At 41.0% G+C, this 24,335-nt stretch overlaps 1 protein-coding gene across 1 annotated transcript in view; it reads left to right on the top strand.

The window, feature by feature from the left end:
- Positions 1 to 24,335, top strand: part of LOC121922337 (ovostatin-like) — a 58,844-nt gene that overhangs the window by 22,938 nt on the left and 11,571 nt on the right. Inside the window, exons 10-24 of the mRNA XM_042451632.1 lie at positions 60 to 169; positions 2,120 to 2,278; positions 2,540 to 2,770; positions 5,318 to 5,372; positions 6,342 to 6,490; positions 11,886 to 12,035; positions 13,356 to 13,526; positions 15,071 to 15,197; positions 16,084 to 16,180; positions 16,698 to 16,926; positions 17,359 to 17,485; positions 18,228 to 18,319; positions 19,032 to 19,083; positions 20,206 to 20,289; positions 21,296 to 21,472. Of these exons, the coding sequence (XP_042307566.1) occupies positions 60 to 169; positions 2,120 to 2,278; positions 2,540 to 2,770; positions 5,318 to 5,372; positions 6,342 to 6,490; positions 11,886 to 12,035; positions 13,356 to 13,526; positions 15,071 to 15,197; positions 16,084 to 16,180; positions 16,698 to 16,926; positions 17,359 to 17,485; positions 18,228 to 18,319; positions 19,032 to 19,083; positions 20,206 to 20,289; positions 21,296 to 21,472 (2,010 nt within the window). The remainder of the gene's footprint in view (positions 1 to 59; positions 170 to 2,119; positions 2,279 to 2,539; positions 2,771 to 5,317; positions 5,373 to 6,341; positions 6,491 to 11,885; positions 12,036 to 13,355; positions 13,527 to 15,070; positions 15,198 to 16,083; positions 16,181 to 16,697; positions 16,927 to 17,358; positions 17,486 to 18,227; positions 18,320 to 19,031; positions 19,084 to 20,205; positions 20,290 to 21,295; positions 21,473 to 24,335) is intronic.

The raw sequence follows: 24,335 nt of genomic DNA, 5'->3' as shown, positions 1-24,335 counted from the left end.
TGGGGTGGTTTTTTAAACATATAAATGGATTTTTACAGATGCTTCTGTTTATTTCACAGGTGTCCAGATTTCTAGCTCTAGCTATATCGCTGTTTACCAAGCAACAAAATCTGTAGCCTTTGAGAACATTGATCGATACTATAAAAGACAGATTCCTTTCACTGGAACGGTAGGAAATGGGAATATATACTTTGGGGCTATAAGGACTGCCCCTAAGAGGCTGGATAGGGGCTGCAGCAACCTCATGCCATGGCTGTGATCTGGGTTTTGGAGGGCGCCATAGCTGTGGCAGCACAGCTATATGGTGCCCCTTCGGCACTGCATCATCTGGATGCAGCACCAGAGGTGCATCATGATGCCTTGTGCCATCTGGAGCAGCGCATGGCATCATGGCATCATAGGGGGGGCCAAGTCGGGCGAGCGTTGTCAGGATGCTGACCCGTGACTCTGCTCCCAGGGTCAGCATCCTGACAACGCTCGCCCGACTCGGCCCCCCTAGGATGCCATGATGCCGCCCGCGCGCTGCTCCAGATGGCACAAGGCTGTACAGGGCCTTACTAAAGAATAAAACCTTGCAGATGTCCTATTCTGGAAACACTCATGACACACAGAAGTAACACCTAAAATAACAGTAGAAATGTTGTTCATTGTGTGAAGAAATAGGCATCCTATACTCCATCAGCCTGCTGTAATTTACCAGGTTTTGACAGTACAATTCTTCATCCATAAACCCATTTTTTTCTCAGTTGTGTATAGTGTGGTCCTCTTTCTTGCTTCCCCTCCTTTCCCTTCTCTGTCTCTTCATTCTTTTGTTAGCTCCCCTTCCTTTCCATTTCTTTACTTCCATACTTTGCCTGCCTGCCTGTCTCCTTTGCAGCTGCTATTGTTATCATTTGACCTTTGTATGAAAGACCAAAAGACAACCAGTTTTACTCTCCACAGAGCAGGCCTGATCCTTTTGGAGTGGCATATTGGAGCGGCAGGCATGCGACCCAAGTTGGTAGATTGCTGCTGACGACATGGCACTGTCTAGGATGGTTCTAATTCTATTGAATGGATAGTTGGTAGCCAACTATGTGGCTGCTGTAATCAGGCAGTGCATCAATGCAAGCTGGCCCTTGTTTCACAATGTCTGTCTAACCATATTGCCATGCCTGCTCCTCCCAACTCCCTTTCTCTCAGCAATCTCCTCTTCCTCTTCAGCTAAACTTACTTGGGCCCAAGTCAATACCTGGCCTTCCAGTGTAGCTTTATGTAAAGAATGCTTGATGAATTCTGTCTCAGTGAATTCTGTTATGAATTGACCTGCATAGACCTTAGTTGCCCCCTGGCTTTTGCAATTTTTCTGATGGAGTTCTTGACCCCCAAAACACTCAAAGTTCATTTTAAAAAGAGATGTTTGAGAGAAAATACATTGTGTGTGATACTGGGTTTTTTGTTTTGTGGGGTGGGGAGGGCACAATGAAGCAGATTGTTACCCAAATGCCATGGTCCCAGAAGGGCACTCACAATTATTATTCAATGGGTGAATTTTAGTAGATCAGTTGAAAGCAGCAAGAGGGCTCAGGTAACTTCAAGTGAAGATCTAGCTTGTGTATACCAGCTCTGAAAAGTAGAACTCCAGAGTGCAATATTCAAAGGACTATCACTCCCAGAGGGAAGTATTTTTGGATTTCTGTTCACTTGTAAGCAAAAGGTCCCTTGCTTCAATCAGGGATTAAGGAATTATGGAGATTCTGATCTTGTTCAATCCATGCTTAGCTACATGCTCTTGTGCATCCTCATGCTGAGCCTCCCTGATCCCCAAACATGGACCCAGATCTCCTTATATGGTATAGCTGTTTTCCATACTGGGGATGCCCTCACAGCTACATGCCTTAAGACAATCTTTTTATATCAACTTAATATCAGAAAAGTCTGTGGGGTTTTTTAAAGGTGGATGGATCTTGGGATAAAATAATAGAGATTGACAAGAGAGTATATGTGAATGTGACATTGACTGAAACAGACTGATCCATCCACAAGGGCCTTTTGCAAAGTCCTTCCGATCCCAATGCCAAGCACTATCTCTGAATATGTTTCCTTAATGTTTTTGCTTTTCCCCACTTCTTTTTCTTAGCTGAAACTGAGAGATGAGGATGGCTTGCCACTTGCCAATGGACTTCTCTTTCTAGAATTGGATGGGGTGGTTGTAGCTAACTACACCACAGACGAGAATGGTACTGCTCTGTTTTCCATCGACACCTCTGATCTCTTCGAGCCTCGCTACAAGTTGAGAGTAAGTCCCAAAACTTGAAAAAAGAGAGTAGCCAAGGTGAACAGAGATATGATCAAGGAAACATCTTCCCTTGTTTGGTATCTTATCAGGGTCAGACCCCCCATGCCTGGTACTGTTATTCCTCATAGGCTGTACACCACATCCCTATCATGGAAACATCTGAGGGCATGATCAAGCAGCTTATTTTGAAAAAATGATTTGTCTACCTGCCTCATTCACTAACCTCTGGGATATTTTTCCTTTCCACCCTTCTCTTAACAGGCATACTATCAACCAGATCAGTGCACTGACTATGGCTGGTTGGAAACAGACCAGCCAGAAGCCATTTACCACATCCAGCGCTTCTTCTCCCGGAGTGGCAGCTTTGTGAAAATAGAGCCTGTGCTGGAAGAACTGCCATGTAGCCAGCAAAGGCCAGTCACTGTGCACTTTATCCTGAGCAAAGATCAATATAAGGATGTCCAGACTACCAATGTTAACTTCCATTATATTGTAAGTATAAGAAGGCAATATATTGCTAATGTTTTAAGCCTTATTAAATATCGCATAAGTAATGAATTTCCTGTAGCTTTAAAAATCCAATCAGTGCTTTACAAAGGACTGGGAGCTGAGGAGTGTGCAAGAACAGACTAACTCTTGTATAATTAATAATGTGTTGTTGTTTGCCTTCAAGTCATTTCTGACTTATGGTGACTCTAGGGCAAACCTATTATGGGGTTTTCTTGGCATGTTTCTTCAGAGGGGCATTGCCACTGTCATCCTCTGAGGCTGAGAGAGTGTGACTTGGCCAGTGTCACCCAGTGGGTTTAAATGGCTGACCTGGGATTCGAACCCTGGTCTCCTGAGTCATAGTCCACTACACTACACTGGATTATAATCAATAATACCAAGTAATATACAGTCGGCCCTCCTTATCCACAGATTTTTTATGCATGGTCTCAAGCATCCAAGGTTTGGAAATTTTCCAGAAAGATATAAATTCCAAAAAGCAAACCCAATGTATTTAATGGGACTTCAGCATCCACAGAGTTTGGTATCCACAGGGGATCCTGGAACCAAACCCCAGTGGATAACAAGGGCCCACTGTATTAAGCTCACATATTTATTAGTATTGTACACACAATAATATGCTATGCTTGTCAGAATCACTTAGAATTTAACAGATCCAAGCTAAAAGAACGGTGAGGCAGGAGAAGGAAAATTCAGGTAAATTGAAGTTACAAAATGTCCAAGCACATTGGCCATTGACGGAGTTATTGCTAGGAAGGGAAGAGCCTTATATTTGCTTGGTCTCGGTCAGGTTGATGGAGACTTGCTTTCAAGCAGAAAGTCAGAGTACAAATACTTTAAATGAACTAGTGAAAGGAAAGGAGATTGCCCTTGGGGTGTCTAAATATTCCCAGTACTGTACTGGAGACATAACTACTAGCTGCGAGCATACTGAGCAGGACTTAAATGCATTTGCACTGCCGGGTGGAAAGATGTGGCTAGAATACTGGGAGTGTCATGTGGCAAAACATCAGAGGGGGGCATGGGCAGTGCTCTGTGACATCCTGAGACACAAGATCTCTAAGTAGGAAAGAGAGGACTCCAGGCTGAGAATCTGCTCCTGAATGTGTCTACGATTCACAACTGTTTTGTGACCATAACATATTCTCCAAAATGTAGGATTTTAGCATTCATATGCAACAATATGTATGAATTTGAGAGCTGAACAGTTAAGAAAGCAGATAAGAAGGGAAACAATTCATTTGAGATGTGGTGCTGGAGATGAGTGCTGAGGATACCCTGGACAGCCAAGAAGTCAAACAAATGGGTCCTAGAACAGATCAAACCAGAAATCTCCCTGGAAGCCAAGATGATGAAACTGAGGCTGTCATACTTTGGTCACATCATGGCTCACTAGAAAAAACAATAATGCTAGGAAAGATGGAGGGAAGTAGAAAGAGTGGAAGACCACATACTAGATTTTTATTTATTTAATTTGTATGCCACCTTTATCCCAGAAGGGACCATCTATCTATGGACAGACTCTGTTAAAGAAGTCATGGGTATGAATTTATAGGACTTAAGCAGAGCAGTGGAAAATAAGTAATCTTGGAGATGTCTCATCCACAGGATTGCTGTGGATTGAGATCAACTTGAGAACAGTTGACAATGACAAATTTTGAGTTGATGTAATGGGATCTCCTGCTTTTGAGTAGAAGAGGGAACTCCCAAAGACTATCTAGCTGCCACCTCCACTACTTTATCCCACATGATTCAGTAACCGAATGGGAGTAACTGAGGGGTTTAACTTGCTTTTTTTTCACCTCTGACTCTGCAGAGACTTTGACTCCCACTCCTATGTGAGATGAAAATCCTGTACGCTTATGCATGCATACACCGAGCAAAGGCATATGAAGAGAACACAAAAAAAGAGAAAATCATTAAAGAAAAGCTTTTATTTTAAGCAAGCAATCTTACATTAGCAAAAGAGTATCTTGTACATGTCCTTCATGTATTACTTAGGAGCAGTTCCAAAAACTGTTTAAGTCAGTTTCTGCTGAGGTTAGAGTAAATATAAGCCACAATCCAACTAGTTGAACTTTCCTATTCTATTCACGATACAGATGGTAGGTCTTGGACAGTAATGGGAAGCTGGACCCCTTGGTCCACCCTACGACCAAGCTTCACTGGGGAAAGTGAGGCAGGCAGCACCCCCCACACCTCCCCATCAGTCCCAAAGTCTTAGTCTCCCTGTCTCTCTCTTCATGCCTTGTGGCACCTTGAGTTTTGTAATCTCTTTCTTGAAAGCATCTTGAAGCTTTCACACTTCTCACCAAGGTTTTCATCCTCTAGGAAAGTTGTCTCATGATCTCTGTTGCTCCCCTATGATATTGACCCCATCATTGACCCTTTGTTTACCTGGAGAAGAGAATATACCCCTTAGCTGTGTGGTCCAGATGGGACAGCCCATTATCACACATGGCAAAGCAAGCAATTTACTTTTAGCTACTACATGTCTATGTTTGTTTTTCTTTCTTTCTTTACGTGCAGCTGATGAACAAAGGCAAAATTATTGATTGCAACACGCAGCAAGTGACAATTACACGTAAGTGTTTTAGTTTCTGTGCTAGAGAATGGTAAAATGAAGGAGTAAATTGCTCAGTATAAGCAATATACTATTGGTGGCCACAGTGATTCAGTGGTTAAGGCATTGATTCTGTCGATTGCAATAGTGGCAGGTTGGCAGGTCAAGGACCAAGTGCCATGTGAGATTGTCACTAGTCCCAGCTTCTGCCAACCTAGCAGTTCGAAAGCATGTAAAAGTGGAAGTAGATAAATAGGTGGGAAGATAACAGTGTCCTGGGCTGTAATGCTGGCCACATAACACACAGAGTAATCTTTCACAATGTTGGTTCTTCAGCTTAATAATGGAGATGAGCATCACCCCCTGTAGTTGGACATGACTTGACAACCTGGTCAATGGGGAAACCTTTACCTTTATATGCATCAAAGAAAAAGCAACCACTAGGCTTGAAAGTCACCTTTATCTTGCTAAATTCAAGTCACAGAGTAACTATTTGTTATGTAACCTAGCTCTAAGAATGAAGTTAAGAATTAGAGATACCATTCATTTTGAATTTGAATCAAAATTTCAGAGTGAATTCAGGGACGTGTCCTCCTTGGGTAGAGCAGGTTACAAGGAAAGACAGGGTTTTAGTAAGACTAATTTGTCTCCTGCACATTCATCATTATAACAGTTATAAATTGATTTTCATAGCATACTGTATATTCAGTTTTTGCTGTAGTGTGAAAGGCAGGATTTTGTTATGTGGGGATCTTTGCTGATAAGGAAATTTGTGGTTTTGAAGGACCATCCCAGTTTCAAATAATCTTGCATATCAGTTGGTCCCATCTGAGGCAAGGGTACAAAAATTGAGGTCCATAGTCACATATATATCATCTCAGGCTGGCTTCAGCTTTATTTTCTCCTAGGCAATGACTTTACTAGCTAATTAGATTTGCTTGATCAATTCTGTTGTCTCCACCCTTTAATTCCACGTTTTTCCCCACACAGCTGGGAAATATAGCACATTCTCGATCACACTGAATGTTGATCAGAGGCTGGCCCCAAGAGCTAGACTCCTGGTTTACTCCTTGCAGCCCAATGGTGACCTGATTGCTGATAGTATTTCTTTGGAAGTTGAAAAGTGTTTCAGAAATAAGGTAAGAGCTGATCAGCACATGACTCTGAATGAAGCATGTTGCTCTTCATAATTTCATGCTCAAAGTGGCTCACAATGATAAGGAGCTGTTACCTAAATTGAAAGGGGTCCCAAGAGGGCCACTCATATATTATATTCAATGAGGAACTTAATTTAGCTCAATAATTTAGCGGTGAGAGGGCCAGGATAACTGTAGCCGGGACAGAAGCCTATTTTTATCAGTTCAAAAGAAACTAGAACTCCAGAGTACTCAGTTTTATTATTTGAACAGTAAGAGGGATGTCAACATTCACACGAAGCACTTCCACACACACACACACACACACACACACATGGACTAAGATATAAAAGGTAGGAGTGGACAGCAAATTAAAGGATTGCAATGGGCAAGTCTTATCAGTTCCAGAAGCCAGGATCCAATCTCAGAGAAGGCTGGGAGTTGAAAGTAGCTCAGACTCCTTTCCATGTGGCACAGACAGCAGGAGTGAACGGACAAGCTTGAATCTGACATAATTTCTGCCTTATTCTAAATGGGACAAAACTGGGAGTGCCTAATCAGGGGTATTTATGGGTCAATTTGACTTGAGGCAGTTTGCGTTGATTTTCCAAGAATCCCAAAAACTATGAGACTCCCATCTGGTTGGTGGTTTTAATGTCAGAATTACAAAAGGAATGGATCTCGTCCGGCACGCCATTTCATAAAGTGGGAGCGGCTGCAGAAAATGCTAATACTCCAGAGGACAGGATCAAAATTCAAAATGACCTGAATAGACTAGAAAGCTGGGCCAAAGCGAACAAAATGAAATTCAGAGAAATTTAAGGTGCTGCACTTAGGGCAGAAAAATGAAATGCACAGATATAGGATGGGGGACAGCTGGCTGAATAAAACTATGTGTGAAAGGGATCTGGGAGTCCAACTAGATCACAAGTTGAACATGAGTCAACAGTGTGATGTGGCAGCTAAAAAGGTTGATGCAATTTTAGGCTGCATCAACAAAAGTATAGTTTCTAGATCAAGATAATAGTGCCATGATATTCTGCTTTGGTGAGGCCCCACCTGGAATATTGTGTCCAGTTCTGGGCAACACAATTTAAAAAGGACATTAAGAAACTGGAGCATGTCCAAAGGAGGGCAACTAAAATGGTGAAGGGTCTGGAAACCATGTCCTATGAAGAATGACTTAGGGAGCTGAGGATGTTTAGCCTGGAGAAGAGAAGGTTAAGAGGTGATATGATAGCCCTGTTTAAATATTTGAAGAGATGTCTCATTGAGGAGGGAGCAAGCTTGTTTTCTGCTGCTCCAGAGAACAGGACCCAGAACAATGGATGCAAGCTGCAGGAAAAGAGATTCCAATTCAACATTAGGAGGAACTTCCCGACAGTAAAGGCTGTCCGACAGTGGAACAAACTCCCTCGGAGTATAGTGGAGTCTCCTTCTTTGGAGGTCTTCATGCAGAGGCTGGATGGACATCTGTTGGGGATTCTTTGATTTAGATTTCCTTCATGGCATTTCCTTCAGGACTGGATGGTCCTTGCGGTCTCTTCCAACTCTACGATTCTATGTCCTCTGGGAGGTTGCCATCAATCTAGTCTTTAAGGGCTGTAGTAAATTCCTCCCAGAGGACCTGAGTGTACGAGGTGGATTATATGGAAGCAGGTGATCCCTTAGATAGGTTGGGCTCAAGCCATGTAGGTCTTTAAAGGTGATAACCAACACCTTGTACTGTGCCCGAGAGATTGGCTTGCTGCTTTAGGCTAACATACTTCTTTGTCTTTGACTTTCAAGAGGAATGAATATGGCAGAGGGTTGGGAAGCAGCAATCCTCACAGCCATTATGTGATATGGGCTCTCAGGTCTATGCGAGCAGTAATCAGAAATTCACTTAAAGGTTATCATGACCTTTCTAGGTTCATGCTTTTTGGCTTTCTGTAACTTCTATTATAACAAAATATTTGTACCTCAAAATAATGCAGAGTATGCAGGGTGTACTAACAGAGCATAAACAGAATGCTAATAATGACTTCTTGAAAATAGGATGAATGAATGGTAGTGCTTGAGAAGATAATATGAGTTTATCCTGTGATCTGATCATGAAAGCCTGGGAAACTACCAAATACTACAGAAATTGTGTTGCTTTTAATCTGCATATCATCACATGCTTAAGGACTTTGAGTCAGGCTTTGACAGGGATTGGTTGTGCTTGGTGTCACAGAACAGGAGAGTTATAAGGGCCCAGGCAGAAAAATATAGTTGTCTGGCAAAGGAGACAGCAGTGAGAAATTGCAAGTGAAGGTGAAATGGTAAGTCTACGAAATGAACTGGGGTAAAGACCAAAGAGAAATATGTCAGTCCTGAGAGTAGAACAAAAGCTAGGAGAGAGCAGGAGGAAAGAGGTGCATGTGGCCACCAGCTAGACAGCTGAAGAAGTCCAGAGTTCATCCACACTAATTTGAAATGTACGATAACATCCAAAGTCCTCAAAACAGTGGAGTAGGCATGTTGGCCATATAGCAAAGTATATATTGGCCCTATAGCAAAGTATACATAACAAAGTACAATAACATCTAAAATCCTCAAAACAGTGATACCTTTAATCTGAAAACTAATATGCACAAAATACATGTAGCAAGCTATTGAATGTTCACTGGCTTCTTCATCAGGCAAAGCTGTTAAGAATCATGCAAGAGAAAAGAATTATAAAATAATGGTGTTAGTCACAGGATTGCATTTTTTTTTCCAATTGGAATGCTGCAATGGGAAAGAGCATGGAAAAACAATTACGAACTCACAGTTTCTCAAAATTTGAGAGAGAACTTCTACAAATTATTTTTTCATTGGTATATAACGCCAGCTAAAATCGCAAAAATTTACAAGGTTAAAAATAATTTATGTTGGAAGTGTAAGAAGGATATTGGAACCTTCTATCACTGCTGGTGGACATGTAAAGAAGCTAAGAAATTTTGGAATATGATAAATAACCAAATTGGGAATATGTTGGGGGGAAAGATACAATTGAAACCAGAGACTTACCTGTTGGGCATCTTTGATGACCAGATTAAAGGAACTGATAAGAAAATTCTTTATTATCTAACAGCTACTGCTAGAATATGCTTCGCTCAAAAATGGAAAAATGATAAGGTTCCAAGGTTAGAAGATTGGATTATAAAACTGTATGAAGCTATTACGATGGACAATTTAACTCAAACGATAAGAGATAATGGAATAGAACAGGTTAGGGACGAATGGGGAAAGGTGATTCAGTTTTTAGAGAGGCAATGGGGTGAAATAGCGGTGATCTCTCTTAAATCTTCGAGTGCTCAGGCTCGCTAGGTGATATATATATATATATATTGGAGGAAATAAAATTTCGATAGTTAAGGGAAATCGGATCCACTTGTGATAAGGTTAATATCAGAAAGTCATATGCCCTGCAAACTTAGTATAGGTAGGAGGAAGTCAAAATGGAGAGATTGTTAGGAATGAAGTGAGGGAGAGAGTGGTATGTGTCTAACTAATGAAGAGTAACAAGGTGATGATAAGGAAGAAGATAGAAGGTTAAGTAGGTGAGGAAGGTGTGTGTAGGTAGATTAGAATAGATAGATAAGATAAGACTGGAAGAGGGTATGTGAGAGAAGAGAACAGAGGGATGAAGAGAGAGAAGTGTTAGTAGACTTAAGAGAAAGGAAAGTGAGAGAAGTGAGATTGAAGGTTACTCTTTATTTGGAATAATATAATGAATATTACAATATTTCATAAGCATTTTTTCAAGGTGTGGTTGGTGTTCATTGGAGAGGTATCTATGCAAGCAGGTCCCTCCTCCTTCTGACCATGTGGCACTGGGAACAAAGCATTCCAAAGTCCAAGAGATAAATGCTACCTCTGAATATGTTTCATTAATCTGAAGAAACATGTGTCTTTCTGTGTGTGTACCTTCAGGTCATTTGTTGACTTATGGTGACCCCATGAATTTTATGGATTTTCTGAAGAGTTTATCACACGAGGGATAAATGGAAGTATAAACGGTGATTAACCTGTGATAATACTGCAATTGCATTAATGGTTTTAACATGGCAAGGTCATGTTCAAAGCACTATTATCCCATGAATAATGTGTGATAATCCCACAATTGCACAAATGGTTTTCACAGAACGTCAAGATGAAACGTGATTAAAGTGCCATTATCCTGTGAATAACAAGACAAGAAACAGCAGCAAATCATTCATAGGATTTTCCCATGGATTACTTTTTGCTGTTTATTGCCTGTTATTCACGGCATAATGATTCTTGTGTTAATCTCATTTTAATCACATTTTAATGTCAATTGCACGATTTTCATGGGTTAATCCACTGTTTGAACTCCTTAGGCAAGGAATACTTAGAGGTGCTTGCTAATTCCTTCACCTCAAGTACTGCAAGTTTCTTCCTCCAAAATATAGCCTGCAGCACCTGGTATTTGTTGGCAGTCTCCCATCCAGGTACTAATGAAAGCTGATCCTGCTTAGCTTCCAAGTTCAGGCAGGATCCAGTGCCTTTAGGATATCCAGTCAAATATTTGGCTGTAGGTCTAACTTGCTCTTCATGGTTTTTGATACAGGATTCAAAATTTTCAGTTTCTGAAGGGCATTATGCATTCCTTTAAAGAACCAGAAATTTATTATTTCAAAGAAAAGAAGCTATTAAATGATTTGGGTGATCTGCTTATCTTTGCATAGTTTAAAATTCTTTTCAGACAAATGTGCTATTAGTGGGGTCCATTCATTACCCCCTCCCAAAAAACCCCCCTCATTTATAGGGAGTAAAATCCCACTACGTAGCGAACTATGATAGTACTTGTGGAAGTGTTATATAAGCTTTACGATAGCTGCTGTTTTCCTGAGATTAAGCAGAGTGCTGGAGAAAAGAAACTATGGTGTGTTACAGAGCGCCCAAAATGGGCGCTCTACTGGCACTGCTGGTTACTGCATCTGGGAACCGCAGCAGTCAAACCGCGCGGTTCCCGGACGCAACAAAAATAAAGACACAAAAAGCGGCTTCATTTGCGCCCCAGAAGTGGTGCGGCAAGTGGCCAATGGCGCACTCGCGATGTCACTTCCGTCACGGGATGTGCGGATGGTATGCATCCACGATGTCAAGATGGCGGTGCCCGTGTAGAACGGGTGCCGCCATTTTGTACGTCACCAGGACGTACTAGGGTTAGGGGCATGCGTAAAGCACGCCCTTTCCTAACCCTAGTATGTCCTGGGGACGTACTTTACGCCCATGTGGAACAGGCCAAAGAAATATTTATCATCCCATAGTAGAATAAACAGCTATGTGTGATGACTCTACAAATGAGAAATGAGTCCTTCTGAGATGGTTTTGTGGAAAGAGACTTGAAATCTCTGTTCAATTCCAGGTCAGCCTGCAGTTCTCTGAGAAAGAGGCATTGCCAGCTTCGAGTGTCAGCCTCTTCCTTGAAGCTACCAGCAATTCCCTCTGTGCCTTGCGAGCCGTGGATAAGAGTGTGTTGCTTCTGAGGCCTGGAGAAGATCTGTCTCCTGACCGTGTAAGTCTTAAAATATTCACTGTCCCTTGAACCCAGAGCCATGCAGATGGAACTATGACAGTTGAAGTGGAATCATAGTGCTATAACTGTATAATGGGAAAGGGCCCTTTGATGGTACAGTGGATAGAACAGGAGGAAAGCCACAAGGAGCAAGAAGAGGTCTATTGCTTCCTTCAACTATATCAAAAGAAGAAGAAGCAAGATTAATTCTGGATCCACAGATGCAACTGAAAATCCCCCCATCTTACTCGCGGTCAATGAAGGGCAAGAGAATTGATCAGAAAAATAATTCCATTTTGAGGGGATAAAACTTGGTATTTAAAGAAAGATTCAACAGTACAGTACCATTAGCACAGTGGCAAAACAATCACAAATTTTCAAAATGTAATAATTTAAAAGAAAATTACTTTAAAACATTTTCCAGGTGGTATATAACACCTACAAAATAGGCAAAGATCCGGAAGAGAAGGGGGGAAACTCTTGAAAATGTAAGGGAAAATTAGGCATAGTATATCATATGTGATGCCAATGTAAGGTAACAAATAAGTTCTGGAAAGATATACACGGAATAATGAAGAACATAATGCAAAAGAATCTATCTTTAGTTCCAGTTATTCCTCTTAAATATAACAGATGCTGCAAACGACAATTTAAACCAGGAAGAGAAAAATATATTAATATATACGATAACTGCTGCACGCATTGCAGAAATGTAAAATATAAGTTAATTTAAAGAAGTTATATGTGGTCAGAAGAGTTAAATGTTTGTTAAAGAAGAAATAAAACTATGGCCTGTTACAGACTGCCAAAATAAAGCTGCTTGGGGTCTCTTTGGAGGTATGCTGTTTAAATGATGCATGCATCCTAAGAATCCAGAAGCTGCACCAAAGCTGCACTCCAGTGCTTAGGAATGGAGTGTGGCTTTGGTGCGGACTCTTAGGATCCATGCATCATTTAAATAGCATACCTCCAAAGAGACCCAAAGCAGCTTTATTTTGGCAGTCTGTAACAGGCCATTGAGAAGTTGTCCCAAGCAAACTGTGAACTAAGTGTTGATTTATATGAGGTATTTTGGCTCAGTTAGATACTGATTAAAAAAAAAAGATTTATCTATTTTTAACTAAGATTTTTGTAAAAATAATAAACAGGAAAAAGGGGGGGAAAGAAACGTTCTGCCGTTTATGTTCCTCTGAACAGAGTTACTGTATATCCATCTTGAAATATAAATGTAGCATGACCTTTATAGTATAACATACATATTTATAACTCTTCAGTGTCTTCCCATTTTTTCAAGTAGTGCATTGTCCCCCTTTTCAACAGGTGTACAACCAGATGCCTTATCTAGAACTTTTTGGTTATTATTACATGGGACTGGACCTTGAAGATGACTCTAAAGAACCATGCATTGAGCTGAAAAATACATTTTTTGATGGCATGTACTATGTCCCTGTGAATGTTACCAATGATGGAAATGCCTATGATGTTTTCCAGGTATGTTTGTCTACCTACATGGGGCCTGACACTATTGCGCCTTCTTTTTGTTTCCTTTGTGAATAGCATGTTTGCTGTCAGAAGCCCTAATGAAACATAGAAAGCAGAGTGAGAATGTTTTTTCATTTGCATGTTGCTAAAATAATGACTGCGGAGAACTTGTTAGTGAGCAGTCAGCTTCTATTTCACATACATACATAAGGTTTTAATGGTTTTTAATAGGAGAAAATGGTTAAGCTTTGTTGTTCAGCTTGTCATGTAAATTTATTGTTCATGGCCATGGGCCGTTACAGTTTACTGCACAGAGATATAAAACACAAAGCACATCTAATAGCACAAATTAGCACACTATGGCGGGTTACAAAGCGCCACTTACGACACACTCCGTGCGTGCTAGGGTTAGGAAGGGGCGTGGTAGGGTTAGGAAGAGTCACCCCTTCCTAACCGGCCCTGGCCCCAACATACACGGAGCGTGTCGTAAATGGCGGCACCCATCCACATGGATGCCGCCATTTTGACGTCTTGGACGCATAGCGTCCAGACGTGTCGCAGTGGAAGTGATGCCGCGAGGGCGCGCTTCGCCCCTCGCCGCGCCACTTCCGCGTTTTGAAAAGGAGCGCCATTTTGGCTCTCCTTTTTCGCTGCACCAGGAAGCCTCGCGGTCTGGCTGCTGGGGCTTCCCTCCACAGCGAATGGCGGCGGCGGGAGAACGGCCACTTGAGAGTGGTCTGTAACCCGCCTATGTCATTTATTCAAAGGCATAGCCATGCTAGTCTGGAAAATCCATTTGCAAAGGGATATTGCAGCACCTTTGAGACTAACTAAAAGAGAAGTTGGTAGCATGAGCGTTCATAGACTTAAGCCTACTTCCTCAGATGTCATTATGATCATCTACCAACAACCAATAGTTGGCAGATACATGAAGTAAATACCAAGTATTCTCAATAAAATTATGTTGAAGGAGTGAATGGATCTGGAAAGTGCAATAGTGAAGTAGGGGAGTGTTGTTTTGAAATGGAGTTCTAGCAGGAGATGTGTTCTTATAACACCAATGGATACCGCAAGACCTGGTTGAACATGTGAGGGTAGGAATCTCTGGAACCAAAGGGGATGCAGCCAGTGACATAGCTGGTGGAAAGGAGAAGACAGAGCTGCTTGAAGGAAGCCTCTTCCTTCCAACCTAAGTCTTTTGCAGTCTCTGTAGCCCAGCTTGCACCTCCTTTTTCCACCCACCCCCACCCCCAAATTGTTCACTGTGCACTTTCTCAATTAGTTATGAATGCTATTTTGTATGGCATATGTCTTTTGTTTCTTAAGACCAGTTTATCATAGTCACTAATTTAAGATCCATGGAGAGGTTGCATGAAATCTGTGCTACTCCTGAAGAATAATTTATGTGTAACTGGAAAAGAGGAAGGAGTGTCTGACCTCCCTAAATGCCTAGTCAGAATGCAAGAAGGTTTGCCAAATCAGGTAGCTAACCATTTCTTGCGAAGTTTGTGTCTGCCATTAAAGAAAAAAACATTTTATCTATCCATTTGCAGAGCATGGGTCTCAAGGTTTTCATCAACTCCACACTACAGAAGCCGGTTGTGTGCCAAAGTGACTTTGAATGCAAGAAAATTTCCTCTGATGATGAGCCTGGTGTTGGTGGTCTTGGTAGGTATCAAGGTGAGGAGTTAATTAGAATTGACTAAAGATGGCAAGAATAGGAGCAGCATAGCACCCAAACAGGTATATTCCTTTAGCAATAGAATAGAATAGAATAGAATAGAATAGAATAGAATAGATGGCTAAGCTGGGTTACACAGGTCTACCTGGAACTCCCAACACAGCATTTCTAGAACACATCAAGCAAGATCAACCACAGGAGGCCCCTTGTTGATGGTTTTAACAGTTGAGGGCAATTTTAACATCTGGAGAATCTGAAGATCTCAGCTGAAGATCTCTTCAGTAGAAGAGCTGAACTGAAGATCCCTTCAGTTGATTTCCTATACTGATGTAAAAAGCACACTTTGGCCTGTTACAGACTGCCAAAATAGAGCTGCTTCAGGTCTCTTTGGGGGTATGCTGTTTAAACGATGCATGCATCCTAAGAATCTGGAAGCTGCACCAAAGCTGCACTCCAGTGCTTAGGAATGGAGTGTGGCTTTGGCGCGACCTTCAGACTCTCAGGACCCATGCATCATTTAAACAGCATACCTCCAAAGAGACCCGAAGCAGCTCTATTTGGGCAGTCTGTAACAGGCCTTAGGCTTCCTAAGGACTGGAGTGTGGCTTTAGCCCGGCTTCCAGACTCTTAGGATACATGCATCAAACAGAATACTTCCAAAGTGACCTGGAGCAGCTTTATTTTGGCCTGTCTGTATGGGCTATTTGTTTCCAAAAGGAAACAGCTGGCAATAGGTTTTACCACATTCATGCTTGATGCAGTTTAATGCAACACTCCATACATTCTGGGCTTAGCATTCAGTGTTCTTGAGTAAATATTAACCTTTTCCAATTGCGCTTCTTGAGTTTACAGGCTTTATTATGACTTTGCTCTGCTTTCCTATAGCAAAGGAAGTTGCTTTTGCCGGATCTGCTGACAGCGTGGTGGAGACCATGAGATCCAACTTCCCTGAAACCTGGATATGGGATATTCTTCCAGTCGAGTGAGTCTTTCACCTGCTCTTCATTACTTTTAGTATCACTTTCAAGGCATACCTATTTTGCTTCCTGTCTCCACAAAAACCATGCAATATCAACAACAAAACTGCTTTTATTGTTAATATTGTCTCTCAGTCTTATTTACCTGGAAAATTAGTTTTACAGCAATAACTTCCTTATTTTTTATTTGCTAGTTTTATTTTTATGTATTTATGGGACTTGTTAAGAAAAATCCTCAAATGCTGAGACTTTTCTTAAGTGCTATACTAGAATTAATAAAGTTAAATCAAATAAACTTGAAAGTGCTGGTCATAGCAGTAGTGGCTTTCAGGGGCAAATCCATTCAACATATTTTATTTGGAGAGATTTCAAATAAGATCTGATGTTGCAATACCATTACTAGGGGGCTCTTATCCTATCTCCTCTGATATATGGTTAAATGGATGATCTTTGTAATAAAGTTCAACCCTGGGAGCAAAGGGCCTCAGAAGACCTCTACATTTACCTTCTTTTCTGTTTTAGTTCTAGCGGGAAGGCCACTCTCTCATACACTGTACCTGACACTATCACTGAATGGGAAGCCAGTGTGTATTGTCTGGAAGAAAAGGATGGCTTTGGCATGTCAAGGCCTGCCTCTATGAGAGCTTTCCAGCCATTCTTTGTTGGTGTGACACTACCCTACTCCACTATCCAAAAGGAAGAGTTCCTTCTTAAAGCCAATGTCTACAATTACCTGAACTACTGCATTGAGGTACAGTATGTTCTACTATCTCCAGCTGCCATTGTTACAACACACATATTGTATTATTACTATATTTTATGACTTACAAGTAGGGTTCCCCGGTGTCCCATTTTCTAGAGGATATCCCATATTGAAATCTAGCCCTTGTACTGGGCCATATGGGATGCCGCAAATCCCATATTTCTTGATATGTTTAAAGTTGGCAACAACTGCATTCACCTCTGCTCTGGTGCCACAACAAACTACAATTCCCAGAATTCCATAGCATTGAGCCATAGCAGTTAAAATGGTGTCAAACCAGATTATTTTTGCAGAGTGCATGCATCCTAGGAAAGGTAACAAAGACCTAATCCTAGTCAAGCTTGCAGTACTAGAGCAGAGGTATGAATTGGCATTGTGGCACTACCTTACTTACATTCCTCTTGGTCCTTTGCCTCTCAGGTAACTGTTGCGCTGGAAGAGTCTGAGGATTTCAAAGCAGAAAGCCTGTCATCGGAGAACAATCTCACAAGCCTGTGTGCAAATGAAACAAAATCCCATACCTGGAGAATTATTCCTCAGCGGCTGGGTAATCATCTTCATTCTCCTCTTGTAATATTTGTATTGCTGCCCCTGTACAGGTTCTCTCAAACAGTGTGTCTCAAACAGGTCTCTTATTAGATTTCAACTCCGAGGACCCCCAACTAGCATGAAGAACTCCAGGGATCCTAGGAGCTGGAAGTCCACTGACATGTCCAGCCTCTCTGGTTGAGAACCACTGCACTAACATTTCTTTTCTAAAATACTACTTCACCTTAGGAACAAATACTCTTCTCCATGTTAAATGAGAGATGGAATGAGAATCCCTTATTTGCTTTGAACAAAATTGATTTTTTTAAAAAATGGTAACATATTAGCTAGCTTTTCATTAGACATACCTGAAGTGGTGTATAAATGATTTGTGCTTTACCTAGAACATGCAAGTTAAAATGGAAAGTGTTCTTGTTTATTTTACTTCTGTATCTTTGGGCCTGAACAGACAGACCAAAATAAAGCTGCTTTGGGTCACTTTGAAAGTATGCCGTTTAAATGACACATATGCATCTAAAGAGGCCAGAAGCTGCACCAAAGCTGCGCTCCAGTCCTTAGAACTGGACCGTGGCTTTGGCGTGGCTTCTGGCCTCTTAGGATGCATGCATCATTTAAACAGCACACCTCCAAAGTGACCCAAAGCAGCTTTATTTTGGCTGTCTGTTTGGGCCCATAGCTTTGCAAACTGCTACTTTGGCAAAAGGCTTGCTTTTTTATGTGCATTCTGGATCTTTTTTCAGGCACCTTGAACGTCACCGTCACTGCTGAAGCCAAAGCAGGCGAGCGAACAGTGGGACGAAGGGACACAATCATCCTGCCACTCTTGGTTGAGGTAATTTGAAAAGGCATTACTGGGATCTGCAAGAGATGAAAATAATAGTTTATGAACTAGTAGTGTTACATTAGTTTGCATGTCTCTGTGAAGAGGAGGCCCCCTTATATATATAGATACAGATGGGAAGAAGAGCAAGGGTGCATGAGTAGGTCAATTACATAGGGACTAAAAAACCTCGAAGATCCAAGCAGTGAATGGAACAGTGCTTAGCACAGTGGGCTCTCAGGGATAGGGAGAGACAAAGAGCAAATCAGTATCCCTGTAGAGTGAACAATGGACTTGCACACTGAAGAGTGTTAAATCACACCATGATTGTGTAGTCAATGGTATAGCCGTTATACAGTGGCCCTTGGTACCCACTGTAATTTGGTTCCAGGACTTCCAGTGAATAACAAAATCTAGTGCCATTAGATATAATGGCATAGTAAAATGGTGTCCCTTACATAAAATATACAAAATCAAGGTTTGTTTTGGGGAATTTATATATTTTTAAAAATATTTTCAAGCCATTGATGCTTGAATCCGTGATTAATAAATCTGTGGATATGGAGGACCGACTGCACTGTCAATATATAAGTACATGTATGACTTTCTCATCTATTCTGCATTACATGTTAGTGGCTTCCATTTTGTTAGTGTTGAGTTATTATGTATTTTCATAACTGCGATTCATACAACCTTACCCATCTCTCCCTTTTCTGCCCTTCAGCCTGAAGGCATCAAAAAGGAGGTGACCCAGAGCAGTCTTATTTGTACAAAAGGTAAAGAAAATTTTGCAAGTTGTAATAAGTGAATATGCCAGTTTTCTGCACTTGTTCCAAGACTTTAACATCAGTTGATTGGTTTTATATGAAACCTCTGGACGTGCCAACTGTCAAATACTGGTTTATTCCATTAGGATTCTCTATTACCTTGTTTTCTTTGTGTTTATATCATTAATTTACACAGCACAACAGACATTCAACAATATAAAATCCCGTTAAATTCAGTAAACAGTGTAAACCAAATACAGCTTTAACAAAGCAAACTGATGTTTATAATTTATGCCTTTCCTTAGAAATATACCAATTTATGACAATAATGGGGACATTATAGATGAATTCTGATTTGAGTGGCTAACAAACGGGTGCAAGATGATGGTGATGATGATGATGATGATGATGATTTCATTGAAGTTCTGGTAAATTACTTACTACAGAGATATCAGTCTCTACTGTAAAGTCCTTTCTATTGCCCCAAGGACAGCTTCAATTTTATTGTTGACATAATTGGCTACCCTTTTTATGTTAACAGAGAGAGAGAGAGACAGAAGTGCTGTAAATAAATCTTAATACAATTGCATGTTCTCTTTTAACTGGAAAGGTGGTATACAAATAAAATTATTATTATTATTATTATTATTATTATTATTATTGAGCATAAGAGACTGACCTGCCACAATGCAATGACTTGGATATCTTTGCATGTTCTTGTGTTTAATGCTGATCACATATCGTTTGTTGTTTTGTGCCTTCAAGTCATTTCTGACCTACAGCATGGGGTTTCCTTAGCCAAATTTCTTTACCATTGCCTTCCCCAAGGCTGAGAGTGTGCCACTTGTCCAAGGTCTCTCAATGGGTTTCATGGTCAAGCGGGGAACTGAACCCTCCAGTCACAGTCCAACATTCAAACCACTATGTTATGCTGGCTCTCATTAGACACCAGATGCCCACTGGGTATTCAGCATCAGAATATTGGAAACACATTCATCTCACCTCTACCACTAACCCTTTCCAGTTTTCGTATCTGTATTCAAATGGCTTGCCGGAGGGACATTTTGTTCTTATATAAAGAATTTTGAAAGAGTGCCCACGGTCCCATTATTTATTTCTATCACCCCAAAGGTACACCCATCTCTGAGCCAATAACCTTGAACTTACCTGAAAATCTGGTGGAAGGCTCAGCTAGAGCTGTAGTTTCTGTCCTTGGTAAGTTTTCAAAATTTTGAATTTTCTCCTTACTTGTATTTTATTTATCTAAGATTTTTGTGAGACTTCATAATAAGTGATTTTCTAGTATTGCATACCATCCATGCAGTGGTAGGTTTTTTTGCCAAAGAAAATTGCCTACACTGTGCAGAGAATAGTAAAAGGTGTTTCTTTTGTTCCTCTTGGTCTTTCTAACTTGAAAGCCTCCATCTGCTCTGTGCTCAACCTGAAGATTTAGGTTACAATAAGCCAGCAATTAATTTTAGATGTGATAATCTACTTGCTGGTCTCAGCAGAGCAGTTTGCAATGATGCATTAATGGCATTTGCCATAGTAAATGTAAAAGATTCACTCCATATTTGGGTCTTAAGTATAAATGTGTCTGTTTAAAAGACACTACACTTCTCCACTTCAGCCTCTTATAGTGCAAAAATAGTATGTAAATAGTCTTTGTAGTAACAAGGGAGAATAAATTCTGCCTACATAGATGAAGTGATAATCCATTTGTTTCATAATCCAGCATGTGCGGACGCTTGGAGATTGCAAGATATAGCCGTGTTAGTCTGTAGAATCAGTATGTGGAGAGATCTTGTAGCACCTTTGAGACTTATTGAAAGAAAGAAATTGGCAGCATGAGCTTTCGTATAGACTTCAGTCTATTTCCTCAGAATGCATCTGAAGAAGGAGACTGAAGTCTACAAAAGCTCATGCTGCCAATTTATTTCTGTTATTCTCAATGGTGTTACAAGATCTCTCCACATCCTGGTAGGAAGTTGGACAGAGTACCTGATATGCTCTCTAATAGTCTCTGAAAGAAGGCAAACTGAAATAGTGGGAATCATCACTGGAATATCATTGCAATGCAGAGTATGAAACAAGATTTTGTAATCTAAACTGCTGTAATTGTCTAAGATCTGTAAAACATTACATGCAAATAATATATGTTTACAGTTTGATGGAAGAAACAGTTTGGTTAATTAAATAACTACCTTATCTTGGTCAACAGGTGATGTTATGGGCACAGCAATGCGGAACTCTGAAAATCTTCTCCAAATGCCCTATGGATGTGCAGAGCAAAATATTGCCATGTTCCTATCCAACCTTGTCATCTTGACATATCTGAACAACACTGGGCAGCTGACAGATGAAAAAAGATCCAGGATCATTGGGCACTTAACTAGTGGTGAGTAATATTTGTTTTAGTAACAAGTCACTGTCATTTAACAATAAAATAACAACTTTAAAATCTAACACACTGGGAATAATGAATGGATTTTAATTAATCATTTCCCAGCTGTGATCTACTCTGTTTTTCTATAATTTTAGTCCTAGGATATACAAATCAGAAATGTGGTTTCATCTGTTGTTCCCAAAACCTCAAAGCCACTGGCTACACCGTGATCACTAGAGTTTCTTCTTCATATCCACACTTCTCTTGCCATTATTGCTAAAATAACTGACACGAATCAGAGATAATCTGTGTAAAGTCTGGGAATCTGGGATACTGTGATTAGAAATGATCTCTGATTTGCAGCTAGGGAAGTTATTGTATGGAACAGGGACCCTGAGAAGTTGCTGCATGGAACATGGTTAACAGAAAAGGGAAAGGGTGTTCAACCTGAGGAAAATGGAGCAGAAGACAGATTGGGGGAATTTGAGTACAGAATAAGTAAAGAGACAGTACAGGAATACCTTGTTAATCTAAACGAAGTCTCCAGGACCAGATGAACTACATCCAAGAGTATTAAAAGAACTGGCAAATGTAATATCAGAGCCATTAGCAATGATCTTTGAGAACTCCTGGAGAATAGGAGAAGTCCCAGCAGACTGGAGGAGGGCAAACGTTGTCCCCATCTTCAAAAAGGAGGAAAAAGAGGATCCCAACAATGATCGTCCAGTTAGTCTGACATCAATACCAGGAAAGATTCTACAACAGATCATTAAACAGAGAGTCTGTGAACATCTAGAAAGCAATGCCATAATCACAAAAAGTCAACATGGGTTTCAGAGAAACAAGTCATGCCAGACAAATCTAATCTCTTTCTTTGATAAAATTACCAGCTTGTTAGATGAAGGGAATTTTGTGGATATAGTATATCTTGATTTCAGTAAGGCCTTTGACATGGTTCCTATGATATTCTTGCAGACAAGGTGGTAACATGTGAGCTAGACAAGGCAACTGTTACATGGATTTGTAATTGGCTGACTGGCTGAACCCAAAGGGTGCTCAACAATGGCACCTTTTCATCCTGGAGGGAAGTGACCAGTGGGGTCCCACAGGGCTCTGTCCTGGGCCCAGTGCTATTCAACATCTTCATCAATGACTTGGAGGACAGAATTGGCAGATGACACCAAATTAAGAGGAATAGCTAATACCTCAGAGGACAGGATCAAAATTCAAAATGAACTTACATTCAAAATGAGCTTAATAAATTAACTTCAACAGGGAGAAGTGTAAAATAACTGCATCTAGGTAGAAAAAAAATAAATGCATAGATATAGGATGGAGGACACATGGCTTAAGGAGACAATGTGTAAAAGGAATCTAGGAATCCAAGTAGACCACAAGTTGAACATGAGTCAACAGTGCAATGCGGCACCTAATAAGACCAATGCTATTTTAGGTTGCGTCAATAAAAGTATAGTGTCTAGATCAAGGGAAGTAATAGTGCCACTCTATTCTGCCTTGGTCAGACTTCACCTGAAATACTGCGTCTAGTTCTGGGCATCATAATTCAAAAAAGATGTTGACAAATTGAAGCATGTCCAAATGAGGGAACCAAAATGATGAAGGGCCTGAAAACCATGCCTTATGAGGAAAGGGGGCTGGGTATGTTTAGCTTAGAAAATAGATGGTTAAGAGGTGATATGATAGCCCGGTTTAAGTATTTGAATGGGTGTCACATTGAGGATAGAGCAAGCTTGTTTTCTGCTGATCCAGAGACTAGAACACAGAACAATAGATGCAAGCTACAGGAAAAGAGATTCCACTTTAACATTAGGAGGAACTTACTAACAGTAAGGACTGTTTGACAGTGGAACACACTCCCTCAGAAAATGGTGGAATCTCCTTCTTTTGAAATCTTTAAGCAGAGGCTGGATGGCCATCTGTCAGGGATGCTTTGATTGTGAGTTCATGCATGGCAGGGGATTGGAGTGGATGGCCCTTAGGGTCGCTTCCAACTCTATGGCGCAGAACAGATGGGCCTTTCGTAATGTTGTCATGTGCTAGGGTAGACTCAGGGCAGTGCACCCATATGCCCCACAACCCTTGCACGTGATCAGGGCATAACAATGGTGGCGCCCTGTATACGTGGGCGCTGCCATTGTTACGTAAGCGTCACGTGGCATCTGCATGGCACTGCACGGTGCTTACATAATGAGTGCACCAGTGGCACACTTGTTACGCCGCCACCGCAGCATAAAAAGAACCTGCTTTTTGAGGATTCTTTTTCCACCGGTGGGAAGCCATGCGGTTTGGCGGCTGCAGCTTTCCTCTGGTGGAAAAACAGGCGCCGGCAGGCCGCCCTTTTGGGTGGTCTGTATCACTTCTATGGTTCAATATAAATTCAGTAATTTTCAAACTTGGACTGCATCTACATTGTAGAAATAATGCAGTTTGACACCATTTTAAGTGTTGTAGCTCCATCCTTTGCAATCTTGGGAATGATAGTTTTACAAGGTGTCAGCCTTCCCTACCATAGTATGCTGGTGCCTCAGAAAACTACAAATCCCAAGATTCTGAAGAATAGAGCCATGGAAATTCAAGTGGTGTCAAAATGGCTTTATTTTTACAGTGTAGATGCACCCTGGGAAAGACCTGTGTGAAAAAGCAGCTGTCCTTTTGGCCTTTTCCATGTGGCTTGATGGATTGCCATTATCTTGTCCATGCATTCTGTACAGGGCACCCCATGGCTGATGCCAGCTTTGACAAGTTGACAAGACATTTCAGTGACAAAATGGGTTACCTCTTGGAATGTTGGCATTATTGACGATGACATTTTCTCCCCATCATACTGTACCACCCATACCCACAACCAAGTCAC

This window comes from Sceloporus undulatus, chromosome 2, assembly GCF_019175285.1.
Source record: "Sceloporus undulatus isolate JIND9_A2432 ecotype Alabama chromosome 2, SceUnd_v1.1, whole genome shotgun sequence".
NCBI lineage: Eukaryota > Metazoa > Chordata > Lepidosauria > Squamata > Phrynosomatidae > Sceloporus > Sceloporus undulatus.
Note: the sequence above shows the minus strand (reverse complement) of the source record. Positions and strands in the feature narration are given on the sequence as shown.